The sequence below is a fragment of the Brachyistius frenatus genome, unplaced genomic scaffold (genome assembly GCF_029030835.1).
Source record: "Brachyistius frenatus isolate BFR_SWC_R1_liver_20210118 unplaced genomic scaffold, ASM2903083v1 Contig_471, whole genome shotgun sequence".
Lineage (NCBI taxonomy): Eukaryota > Metazoa > Chordata > Actinopteri > Embiotocidae > Brachyistius > Brachyistius frenatus.
The window spans coordinates 115,003-128,098 of NW_027211070.1; the positions used below are offsets into that span (position 1 = coordinate 115,003).

The following is a 13,096-nucleotide window of genomic DNA, read 5'->3' on the forward strand; positions in this document are numbered from 1 at the left end:
TTTATGATCACACACAAACTTAAAGTTGACCAAGAGGCTGAATTGTTTTAATAAATCTCAACTTTGAAGCCGTTATATTCACACTCAAGCTGCTAAAAGCGAGTTCAGTTACCGTCGATCCCACGGTTACCACCGCTCGCCAAACTCCATTCAAAACTCGGGGCATTTAACAGCGGATCTTAAGAGGCAGGATTACAAGCTGTTTAAAGCCGAGTTGAAATACTGTTGAGCACCACGAAACTCCGTGCAAAACATTTAACACTTTAACAGTTTATTATAATTAGCACATGATATGTACTTTACTCTTTGCGGTTCCTTAATTTTTCTGCGATGAGAGCAGCACAATCAATGAGAGAAACATTAAATCGCCCATATTTTGAATGGACTTTGGTGTGATGTGGGACATTTCAAACTGTAACCTTATCAGCGCTTTGGTTTCTAATAACGGTTTTTCTACAAATAAAAGAGATATATGACATATATTAAAACAGAGAGGGGAGACTTAGAGATAGTTGTAGTGACATTTAAAAAAAACAACTAAATTATTAGACTTAAACCAGTCACTGTTTTCTAACAATAAAATGAGATTTATGATTATTACATTAGAATAAATACAGTCCTTATGCAAATTAATTGAATCACTTACTTGACTGTAGCAGGGCTGTCTTTATTGCAGTTACATAAGCAGCACAAAGATAAACAACAAAAAAAAGAGTCTAATTACAAGTTAATAAGCACTAATCTGTCAATCAGAGGCAGCTAAATGAAGTGATATGTTCCTGATCTGGGAAAAAAACCGCCTCAGCTCTGAGACACAGTGGGATCCATACATAATCTCACCAGCATGTTATCATCACATGAGGAGAGTGTGACGGGTCCTGAGATTAATCCAAGCCGAGAAGAACCTCAGTCTCATTTTTTAAAACACAGCATGAGTCAATTGCCTGTGAAATCTCTCATTAAAACCAAAACAGAAAAAAAAAAAAACTTGCAATGATGTCAGAACAAAACCCTGCAATATTACTAAAGGCATGAATCTGTCAACAAATACAACAAAACCTGAAGCTTATATCACTAGTTTTTGTGACTTGCCTTCTCTTAAATGTAATACTTTGTTTTAAAGTAGGTATACAAATAAAAAGATGGTTTTAACCACAGATAAAATCCATAATATTAATAGATTGACACATTAAAGGAAAGAAAATAGGAAATAAATCCCCCAAATTCTCTAAAATTACGATTTCAAAAGATATTCTCTACATTCATTTAGTTAAGTGTTATTTACGTGGAAAACTTTTTTTTAATTTAGTTGCTTCAAAACACGTTTTATGTAGCTTCTCTTGTTGCCTGGTTACCAGGTGAACTTTTCTTCTTCTTCTGCATTGGAGGACAAGGAAATGGAAGCTTTAAGCAGATGACGACAAAAATATCTCAAATTAAGGTATTATCATACTAGAATTTGAAGAACTGAAGCATCTAATTTGTTATTTTATCATGCTGAATGTGAAAGTTACAGAAGATAAAACGAAGAAATTCTGAGTTTCTGCTGACAGCTAGGGGGCGGTAGTTCCCGCCGAAAGCATAGAACCTGCCGTAAAAAACAAACAAACGAAGAAGAAGCAGCAGCTCCATCCGCTGGGCGGGACAAACAAAACAAACACCGGCGTGACGTCTCCGTTAAAAACTCAAACCGGATGGTTCGTTTCAGGAGATATCACCACAAGGTTCGGCATAAAAGATGAGCTCGTTCTTGGGTCGGATGAAGGAGTACCCCACCGTGTCTCTGGACCGGTTCGACCGGGAGAACCTCCAGGCCCGGGCATATTTCCTCTCCCACTGCCACAAAGGTGAGCCTGGATGCCGGCTAGCATCACCGGGAAACACCGACGGAATCCGTCATATTTCCTTTATTTTATTTTTTATTAACCTTAAAGTTCACAGGTTGTTTTTTTTTTTACTCTCAACAGATCACATGAAAGGACTGAAAGGACCTCTGCTGAAGAGAAAACTGCACTTCAGGTAAACAGTTTGGATCCGTTTCAACTGAAACACATTAAAAGGAGATCCAGTTTACATTATGAACACTTACAGCACATTTTATCATCACGAAGCATGCTGAACACAGACGGGAGATCACTGAGCAGAAACAAAAAGAAAAGGAAAAGAAATACTCTAATACTACTAATAATAAACTATATTTGTATTTCACCTTTCATACAAGAATTGCAGCTTCTTCACATAAAACAGATATAAAGGAACATTTAAAAATATAGGAAAGAAATGAGATGCATGAGAACTGATACAAATTCATAAATTTAAACAGATTTAAAATATAAAATAAGCAACATGCATTTTAAAGGCTCGGTAGTTTAAGTGCAGCAAGAGAGCTTCAACAGTAACTAGTTAAAGCTAAACTATCTAATAAGATACGATTATTGTTTTTTTCTGCTGTTACTAAAACTATTAAATTCTTATCAGATGTGTCTCTGATTTGTTTTGTTTTTTATGTAAACAGTTCTAATTTTTAAATTTAGTTTGGGCGTCACAGTGTGCAGTGGTTAGCACTGTCGCCTCACAGCAAAAAGGTTCGAATCCGGTCCTGGGCTTTTCTGTGTGGAGTTTGCATGTTCTCCCTGTGCTTGCGTGGGTTCTCTCCGGGTTCTCCGGCTTCCTCCCATCATCCAAAAACATGCACCTTGGGTCAGGTTACCTGGCGCCGCCTAGTGGCAGCCTGCTGCAGCACCTCCCCCTGAGAGCCCCCCTGAGAGCCCCCCTGCTGTAGGGAAGACATTTCCCCTCACGGATTAATAAAGTGAAAAATAAATAAAAATAATGAAACAGGATTTACATCCTGTTGTGTTTTTTTTAGTCGCACCGTCAGACTCTACTGCTCCTTCGTCACCAAAGAGCTTCTGCTCAACAACCCAAAGTACGCGTTCTGGGAGGAATACATCGTGAGTGCTGCTCTCTCAAATACTCACACATTTATTTATTTACTTATTTGTTTGTTTGTTTACCCTTCGTGTGTCGCCGGTAGTTAAACTGGAGTCTAAACCTTCTTCCTGTTCAGGTTCCTCTGGAGCTGGAGAGTCCGACTCAGATCTCCCTCGTGGACGAAGCATGCGGAGAGGTTGTTTCACACCTTCTGCTTCTCTAAAAGTTTCTTTAAGTCCTTTTTAACGATCTTTAAGTTAATTAACGGAAACGTTCTCGTGTACGTGTTTGTTTGCGTGACAGAAAGAAGAGATCGTGGTGACGCTGCTTCCTGCTGGTCACTGTCCCGGCTCCGTCATGTGAGTCCAATCGCTCTTAAAACACTTCCTGTTTTTTCACCTTTTTTTTTTTTTTTACAAATATTTGTATTTTTAACCACAAAGCAGCAGACAGGAAAAAAAAAAAGGAAAAAAATCCACACAAAATCTGCATGTTTTGTGTTTTTAACGGTTTCTTTTAACTCGTCGTTTGTTGAAGAAAAGTGCGTTTAAAGTAATGATGATGTCATTTGTTTGTGTGTTTAGGTTCCTGTTTGAGGGTTGCCAGGGAAACGTGTTGTACACGGGAGACTTCAGATTGGCCGTCGGAGACGCTTCCAGAATAGAACATCTGCACTCCGGCAGCAGGTCGGTCGGTCAGCCGTCATCATCATCATCATCATCATCATCATCATCATCATCATCAACAACAATAACAGTTAAAAATAAACCTGCTGACCTTTGACCTTTATAGCTAAGCACTCACTACAGTATTCGATTTGTTATTTTGAAACACATCCTCTCATTTACTTTCTCCTACGAAGTGACTGTTGATGATGATGATGTTTTAAAGCATTATTCAGCATTATGTTTGTTTGTTTGTTTGTTTACCGTCTTCCCGTTTCACAGGGTGAAAGACATCCGCAGCGTTTATCTGGACTCCACCTTCTACGACCCGCGTTTCTACCAGATACCAACGCGGGTCAGTGTTTCATTACTTTAGTAGGATTTTTATTGATTCCTGGAATATCAGGAATTTAATTAAGAATTTAATTAAATTAAAAGGGAAATATTTCCAGGTAACTTGACACTCAGTCGTCAGTTTATTGGGTACATTTCGGCAAAAAACAAACAAACAACAACAACAACAACAATAGTGTTACAGTTAAATCTTCTTTTCAGGGAGGTTTTAAGGTAGAATGAGGAAAAGATTTAAAGTCATTATAGAAAAGTGTGTGTGTGTGTGTGTGTGTGTGTGTGTGTGTGTGTGTGTGTGTGTGTGTGTGTGTGTGTGTGTGTGTGTGTGTGTGTGTGTGTGTGTGTGTGTGTTGCAGGAGGTGTGTTTAAACGGCATCTCGGAGCTCGTCGGAAACTGGATCTCTCAGAGTTCTTATCACGTCGTCTGGCTCAACTGCAAAGCTGCGTTCGGATACGAGTACTTGTTCACCAACCTGGGAGAGGAGTTCAACACACAGGTCACACACACACACACACACACACACACACACACACACACACACACACACACACACACACACACACACACACACACACACACACACACACACACACACACACACACACACACACGCCTCAGTCACCATGTGCTATTTCCTGTAGCTGCTAACGAAGATAAGATGAAATAAAATAAGACTTTATTAATCCCACAGTGGGAAAATGTAGTTGTCACAGCAGCATAGAAACACAGTCAGGGGAGAAAAAAAGAAAAGCATCCAATAAGAAAAAAGAAAAAATATTTCTTTTTTTTTTAAAGTATAAGAAACGTGCAGAAAAATCATCATTTCAGAAGCTTCGGTTGTTTTTAAGTGACTTTTTGTAGAAATACGTCAGTTGAACATCTGTGATGGAAAAGACAGTTCAGAACCTGCTTGAGAATGATCCTGTTTTTAGGTTTTCTTCAGTATCGCAGTAATCCAGCGACCGTGCGTGAACATCGAGTCAAATATAAACAAGAGCTGCTGACGGTTCATTCAGCTTCTTTTAATGATGTCAATTTAACAAAATGTAAAACAAATATTGTTTTTCTGCCGTCTTGTTTGGTTTCCAGATCCACGTCAAAAGTCTGGCGATGTTCAAGAAGATGCCGGAGATCCTGAGCTACGTGACGACCGACCGCAGGACGCAGATTCACGCCTGTCGACACCCGAAGGTTTCCCATTTCAGAAATACAGCAGCTGGTTAGCTTAGCTTAGCATAAAGACTGGAACACAAGGGGGAAATCGCTAACAAACAATCAAAGCGCTCGATACCAAGACGACAGAATTAATAGATTTCATAGTTGTTGTTGTTTTTTGTTTTTTTTAAAGAAAAACTTATTTATCAATGAGCTTTAAAGCTAGCCGGGCTAGCTGTTTCCCTCCATTTCCAGTCTTTATGCTAAGCTAAGCTAATCTCCTCCAACGAGGCTAAAAGTTGATTCACAACAAAAGACAACCATTATCTGATCTGTGTGTGTGTGTGTGTGTGTGTGTGTGTGTGTGTGTGTGTAGGACGACGAGTATCTCCATGGCAACCGGCTGCCGTGCGGTTGCACCGCGGCCGACGGGACTCCTCTTCGCATCATCAGCATCAAACCGTCAACCATGTGGTTCGGAGAACGGACCAAGAAAACCAACGTCATAATAAAGTGAGAGCAGAAACGAGTTGATAATAAATCGCACGTCGTTTGTTTTGTTTATCGATAAATTTGTGTTGTTTTCTTTGTTCATCCAGAACCGGAGGAAGTTCGTACCGAGCCTGTTTCAGCTTCCACTCGTCCTACTCCGAGGTGACCGCAGCTTTTTATCTCTTTAAGTTTATAATTAAGACTTTGCATCTCAATGAGATCGTTTTGTTTTTAAAATGTAAAATAAAATGTTAAAATGCTTATTCAACAAACAGTCCAAAGAAATTTGCTAAAAAACAACAAATTCTCAAATTACAGAAGCTGAAATGAGTTAATATTTCTATAATAAATAATTAAGGTATTATTAAAACCGTTGTAGATAACATGAAGCTAAATTACATATTTTGTTGATTATGTCATTATGTAAATATTTATTACCATATTTATATCTAATTATCTTTAGTTGCTAAAATATGTGATTATACCGTTTTAATTGTTTATTCCTTTTTACAAAATTTTACTTTGAAAAGTAACATCTGATTAAAAACAAATATTAACCAAGTCAGTTTAATTAATTTATTTGTTTTATTCACACATGAATTAAACTGTTTAATGTTCATGACGTCCAGATCAAAGACTTCCTGTCGTATATGCAGCCGGTCAACATCTTCCCGAGCGTCGTCCCGCTCGGCCGCTCGCTGACCGACGTCACGCAGATGTGAGTCGACTTTCACAGTTTATTAATAATGTCAATTATTAATGTCTAAATATGTTGAAGTAACTGAATGTATTAAAGGAGTTTTGGTTTTGTTTCTTTAAAATGAGGAACTGACAAAATTCAGTAAGTAAAAAAAAAACAATTCAGTGCACAAAAAGTTCAAAAACTAACATTTAATCAGAGAAAAACTACAACTTAAATAAAATGGTTATTGACCAGAACAATTGTGTGTGTGTGTGTGTGTGTGTGTGTGTGTGTGTGTGTGTGTGTGTTTTCAGGTTGAAGCTGATGTGCAGGAGTTGGTCCGATCGGGCCGAGTTCATTTACAAACCTCTGGGAGTCCTCAAACGCAGCAGAGTGCAGCGACCCGCATCCGGTAACACACACACACACACACACACACACACACACACACACACACACACACACACACACACACACACACACACACACACACACACACACACACACACACACACACACACACACACACACACACACACACACACACACACACACACACATAATGACAGGTGGAATTGCTCGTTCACCATCTGTTCTCGTGTGTTTACTCGTCTTTCAGGTCACAAGAGTTTTGCTGAGTCATCAGTATTAATCAGAACCGGTACCAAATTATATAAAAAATAAATAAATAAATATATATATATCATATTTATTATTGCTACATGTTCGTCATTCTGCACATTTTTATCTCATAATATCTCATTTGAGCTAAAATAATTGTTGATTTTTCTCATTTCTTTTCATATTACGTCTTTATTTTTTTGGAGCCTCTAGTTTGACGTCTCGTTCACCGTTTTAACTTTGTCGTTACAGATTATTTGGTTTTCGTTTCATTTTTCCACGTTTCTTTGTTCCAGATTCAGAAACCGACGACGAGCTGTTCGACGGTCTCGACCCGGCGCCGGTCCGGAAGAAGATCGGACTGAACCGGGAAGTCACAAACGGTGAGCAGCTTTTAATAAACGTCACAGCTTTGCGTTTAAGTCCGAACTAACCAGAGATGTTCTTAAATCTTCTAGAAAAACTTACATTCACTTCTTTGTTTGTTGTTTGACAGGTTATTATTTTACATCTCAAGACTTATATAAACAAAAACAAAACCGTAATGAAACAACGAGCTGCACATCAGGCTGTTATATTAAATGTTGCTTTACACACAAAAACATCAGTAATAATAATAATAATCTAGAAATGCATTAATTACTCAATTAAGTTATTTCTCCTTATCATACTTTTATCATATTTTTTACAGTGTTGTCTTGTTACTTTTTAAAAGGATTTAAATACTAAACTATCATTTTATTTATTCTAATTTCAGAGGAAGTTCCTGAGACAACAGCACCCCCTGCGTCTGTGGAGGAGTCTTTACCTCCAACGGTCGCCGACACGACGCCTGTTGCCCACGGCTACGTCGACTGCACCGAGTCCAACGGGGAGGAGGAAGATGAGGAAGATGAGGAAGATGAGAGGAGGAGGAGGAGGAGGAAGAGGGGGGAAAGCGGGACACAAATCTGCCGGAAGAAAGCAAAGAGGCTCTGATTGGCTCTTCCGAGGCTCCAAAATGGGAGGATTTCTTCACCGCAGAGAACCTGACTGACAGCCAGAACAGCCAATCGCAGTCCTGCTGCTCGGCCGCCGCCTCCTCCTCCAGGATGACGGGCTCGCAGACGCCCGAGCTGTTCAGCGACGAAGACGAAACCCCCGACACGAGCCAAGGCTTCGGCCTGACGCTGTCCGCCTCGCCGTCCGACTCCTCCTCGCAGAACGCCGACTCGTGTCTCCACGACACCTTGATCCTCCAGCCGGAGCGGGGCGGGCGGGACCGAGGCGGGCGGGACCGAGGCGACGCCACGACCTACGGGACGTCCCGGTGCGACGGCGGCGCGATCGTCCAATCGGAGCCGTCGGAGTCTCAGACGTCGTCGGACTTCGACGTCCCCGGCACGCCGGAGTCGGAGGCGCCGCGGCCCGACCAGCTGTTGCCGCTGTACAGGAAGTTGGCGTCCGAGGAGGAAGTGGACGTCGGAGACAGAGGACGGGACGCTGCGTTGTCCAGGTGAACTTTTAGAAGGACGTTTTTAGGTGAGACACATTCCCGTCATTTGGTCCTCGGTAGGTTCCTCCAAACTGTGGACGGAAACATCGACGCAACACGGTCAGAGGAGGAAACGCAGTTTTCACACTTTAACGATAAAGAAGATAAAACTGATATTTTTTATCACGTTGAATATTTTTTTCCGATAGTGATGACTATTGAGATTTATCTGCTGATCCTGCAGTTTTTTTTGGGGCTTCATGGAGCTTTAAAGTGAGTTTTAGCTCTTAGCTCTCAACAAAAAGGGAGAATTTAGAAGCTAATTTTCCATCAGCAGGTGGTGGAGACCAAAAACGGAGCTAAAAGAGATTTAATATTTAATATTGGACTTAGATTCATCAAAACGTGACTCCGAATTTTCCTACGATGTCACTTCATCAGCGTTCAAGCTAAAGTTCGTAGATTTACATAAAAGTAGTTTTAGTTCAAACTCCAATACTTTATTTGTGATTTCTTTTAGACTTGTACGTTTTTGGACCCCGCTGCCGACACTCGGCTCCGTTTCTCTGGTTGAAGTTAAAGTTCAGTCGCAGCGTCAAAACGTCGTTAACGCTTTTAAAAAAAACAACAACAACAAAAGAAAACACGTCAGATCGTTTTTACACCTGCGCTAAAACAACGAGCTTCTTGTCGCACCTTCGGAGAGAAGTGAGACTTTTCCTCTTCAGTCTAAACCTCCAAAACACACAAACCTCAGCATCTAACACACACACACACACACACACACACACACACACACACACACACACACACACACACACACACACACACACACACACACACACACACACACACATCCGCACTTTAATTCGACATGTATTTTTGCACCTGTCACAGCGGACGTTTCCGTTGAGTCGACAGTTTGTGGTTTGTTCTGCTTTTCTTTCGTGTAAGTGGATCAACTGAAGAGCTTGTTTCTAATATTCAAATGTGTCACTAAAAGTTCTTATTTTTATTGGTTAAATGTTCAAATTAATTATATGATAGATTTATGTTTGGTGAAAACGCGTGTTCTTGATTTTTTTTGTATTTTCATGATTTGTTTTTTTCTTGCACAACCAAAATTGAGATTTAAAAAAAAAAATAGATTTGTGTACTAGAGCTACAGCTAATAGTTTTTTTTTAATTTTTTTTTAAAATATTATAGATTAATTTAATTTCAGAATTGCATCTTGCACATGTCCTATTCTTTTCTGACCAAAAATCCCCTTTAAGAAACTGAGTGAATTTTTTTCATGTGATTTTCTATAAGCTAAAATAAACATTATCATTAAATTACCCAGATGGTTTGTCGCTTATTTTGTCGCTCTGTAATTTTAACATTTTAACCGTCAGGAAAATAACACGATTTAGCAGGAAGAGGAAGAAAAGCCTCCACGGGGGGCGCCAGAGAGTCAAGAGCAGGTAAAGAGACTGACTTACGTTTTGTGGAGACTACATCCCATCTGATGTCCGTCCAGAATAAACACCCATAAATCTGCTTGGAAAAAACCCAAACAAACAAAAACACATTTAGAAGCTTCCTGAGAATCGTCACATCTTTTTGCTGGGGAAGTTACTTTTACATATTTGTCTGTAACTACGACAAATACTTCATTTTGTTAAACATAACTTATTTTTCTCCCGTTTGTTTAAAAGACGGAATTAAAAAAAAAATCAAATAAGCAAAGCAAATAATAATGTTATTCTCTGTTTACATTAAATTTATCAAACTGATTAATAACAGATTTGTTTTATTTTTTTCACAGCAAATTTAAAACATATTTTGACTTACTGTAACTTTTATTTATTATTTCCTTAAATAATCGTGTTAAAAAATAATTAACACGAATTCAGTTTGTTTGTTTTTTATCCTAAAGCAAAGATGTCTGGATTACTAACAGTAGAATAATTGTGGAAAACAGTGTTTATGGTGAAAAAAAGGAACAATTGATTTTCTTTTTTTGGGCATCTCGTCTTTTAAAAAAGATTTCCATTTATCAGAATAGTTGCCTGTTAAGTTTCTGATAATCAGTAAATAGTTTCAGCTCTAGAGAACATATCTGGATCCCTCCACTAAAATTCTTCACCCTCACTTCCGTTGTCACATCCACAGCTTTCCTTTCATTTCGTTACCGTGGTGACGCCAGTTTACGGATGTCATCTCACAGCAGGGAGCCGCTTAGTGTTCGGGGCCCCGGAGGGCTGAAACGAGAGGCTGCAGGTTCCCGACAAACCTCCTGCAGAAGGTTCAGGTGAGGTCGGCCATCTGAACCACAAATGTTTATTCTTCCTTTATTACTTTTACACTTTAGATTCCCGACGCACTGATATAAATGGGTTTCTCTATAATTTCTCCCGTTTTCAATGTCTTCTACGTAATATTTAATATTGAAAAAGTCTAACAAATTTACTATAATATGACTTTTTTTGGTCATATTTCGGAACACATGCTATAAAGTATGACTTCCGTTCAAATTATGTCAGGCGACACAACAGTGTTTTTTGTAAAATATGTCGTCCATATTTTGGACGACATATTTTACTTTACATATTACTTATGCATGAAAATGCAAATTCCACGTAGAAAGTCCCAGGCGGGGATCAAACTATGGACCTTTAGCCTGAGACGACAACGCTGACAACTGCACTGTTGTGTTGCCTGACAAAATTTAAACGGAAGTCATATTTATAGCATGTCATCTGAAATATGATCAGCAAGTCATGTCATCTGAAATATGATCAAAAAGTCATACTATAGCATGTCATCTAAAATATGATCAAAAAGTCATACTATAGCATGTCGTCTAAAATATGATCAAAAAGTCATACTATAGCATGTCGTCTAAAATATGATCAAAAAGTCATACTATAGCATGTCGTCTAAAATATGATCAAAAAGTCATACTATAGCATGTCGTCTAAAATATGATAAAAAAGTCATACTATAGCATGTCGTCTAAAATATGATCAAAAAGTCATACTATAACATGTCGTCTAAAATATGACCAAAAAGTCATACTATAGCATGTCGTCTAAAATATGACTAAAAAAGTCATACTATAACATGTCGTCTAAAATATGATCAAAAAGTCATACTATAACATGTCGTCTAAAATATGACCAAAAAGTCATACTATAGCATGTCGTCTAAAATATGACTAAAAAAGTCATACTATAACATGTCTTCTAAAATATGATCAAAAAGTCATACTATAGCATGTCGTCTAAAATATGATCAAAAAGTCATACTATAGCATGTCGTCTGAAATATGATCAAAAAGTCATACTATAGCATGTCGTCTGAAATATGACCAAAAAGTCATACTATAGCATGTCGTCTAAAATATGATCAAAAAGTCATACTATAACATGTCTTCTAAAATATGATCAAAAAGTCATACTATAGCATGTCGTCTAAAATATGATCAAAAAGTCATACTATAGCATGTCGTCTGAAATATGACCAAAAAGTCATACTATAGCATGTCGTCTAAAATATGATAAAAAAGTCATACTATAGCATGTCGTCTAAAATATGATCAAAAAGTCATACTATAGCATGTCGTCTAAAATATGACCAAAAAGTCATACTATAGCATGTCGTCTAAAATATGATCAAAAAGTCATACTATAGCATGTCGTCTAAAATATGATCAAAAAGTCATACTATAGCATGTCGTCTAAAATATGATCAAAAAGTCATACTATAGCATGTCGTCTAAAATATGATCAAAAAGTCATACTATAGCATGTCGTCTAAAATATGACCAAAAAGTCATACTATAGCATGTCGTCTAAAATATGATAAAAAAGTCATACTATAGCATGTCGTCTAAAATATGATCAAAAAGTCATACTATAGCATGTCGTCTAAAATATGATAAAAAAGTCATACTATAACATGTCGTCTAAAATATGATCAAAAAGTCATACTATAACATGTCGTCTAAAATATGATCAAAAAGTCATACTATAGCATGTCGTCTAAAATATGATCAAAAAGTCATACTATAGCATGTCTTCTAAAATATGATCAAAAAGTCATACTAAAGCATGTCGTCTAAAATATGATCAAAAAGTCATACTATAGCATGTCGTCTAAAATATGATCAAAAAGTCATACTATAGCATGTCGTCTAAAATATGATCAAAAAGTCATACTATAACATGTCGTCTAAAATATGATCAAAAAGTCATACTATAACATGTCGTCTAAAATATGATCAAAAAGTCATACTATAACATGTCTTCTAAAATATGATCAAAAAGTCATACTATAACATGTCGTCTAAAATATGATCAAAAAGTCATACTATAGCATGTCGTCTAAAATATGATCAAAAAGTCATACTATAGCATGTCTTCTAAAATATGATCAAAAAGTCATACTAAAGCATGTCGTCTAAAATATGATCAAAAAGTCATACTATAGCATGTCGTCTAAAATATGATCAAAAAGTCATACTATAGCATGTCGTCTAAAATATGATCAAAAAGTCATACTATAGCATGTCGTCTAAAATATGATCAAAAAGTCATACTATAGCATGTCGTCTAAAATATGACCAAAAAGTCATAAAAAAAGTCATACTATAACATGTCGTCTAAAATATGATAAAAAAGTCATACTATAGCATGTCGTCTAAAATATGATAAAAAAGTCATACTATAACATGTCG

At 37.6% G+C, this 13,096-nt stretch overlaps 1 protein-coding gene across 1 annotated transcript; it reads left to right on the forward strand.

Moving 5' to 3' along the window:
* The first annotated feature begins 1,656 nt into the window (after positions 1 to 1,656).
* Positions 1,657 to 9,682, forward strand: dclre1c (DNA cross-link repair 1C, PSO2 homolog (S. cerevisiae)). Its single transcript, XM_069687531.1, is given in 16 exon segments — positions 1,657 to 1,847; positions 1,968 to 2,019; positions 2,870 to 2,954; positions 3,071 to 3,130; positions 3,238 to 3,293; positions 3,519 to 3,620; positions 3,882 to 3,954; positions 4,307 to 4,447; positions 5,041 to 5,142; positions 5,483 to 5,619; positions 5,706 to 5,760; positions 6,228 to 6,316; positions 6,595 to 6,692; positions 7,198 to 7,284; positions 7,659 to 7,802; positions 7,805 to 9,682. Coding segments are annotated over 16 exon segments (1,986 nt in total). The 5' UTR covers positions 1,657 to 1,738; the 3' UTR covers positions 8,401 to 9,682.
* Positions 9,683 to 13,096: the final 3,414 nt, after the last annotated feature.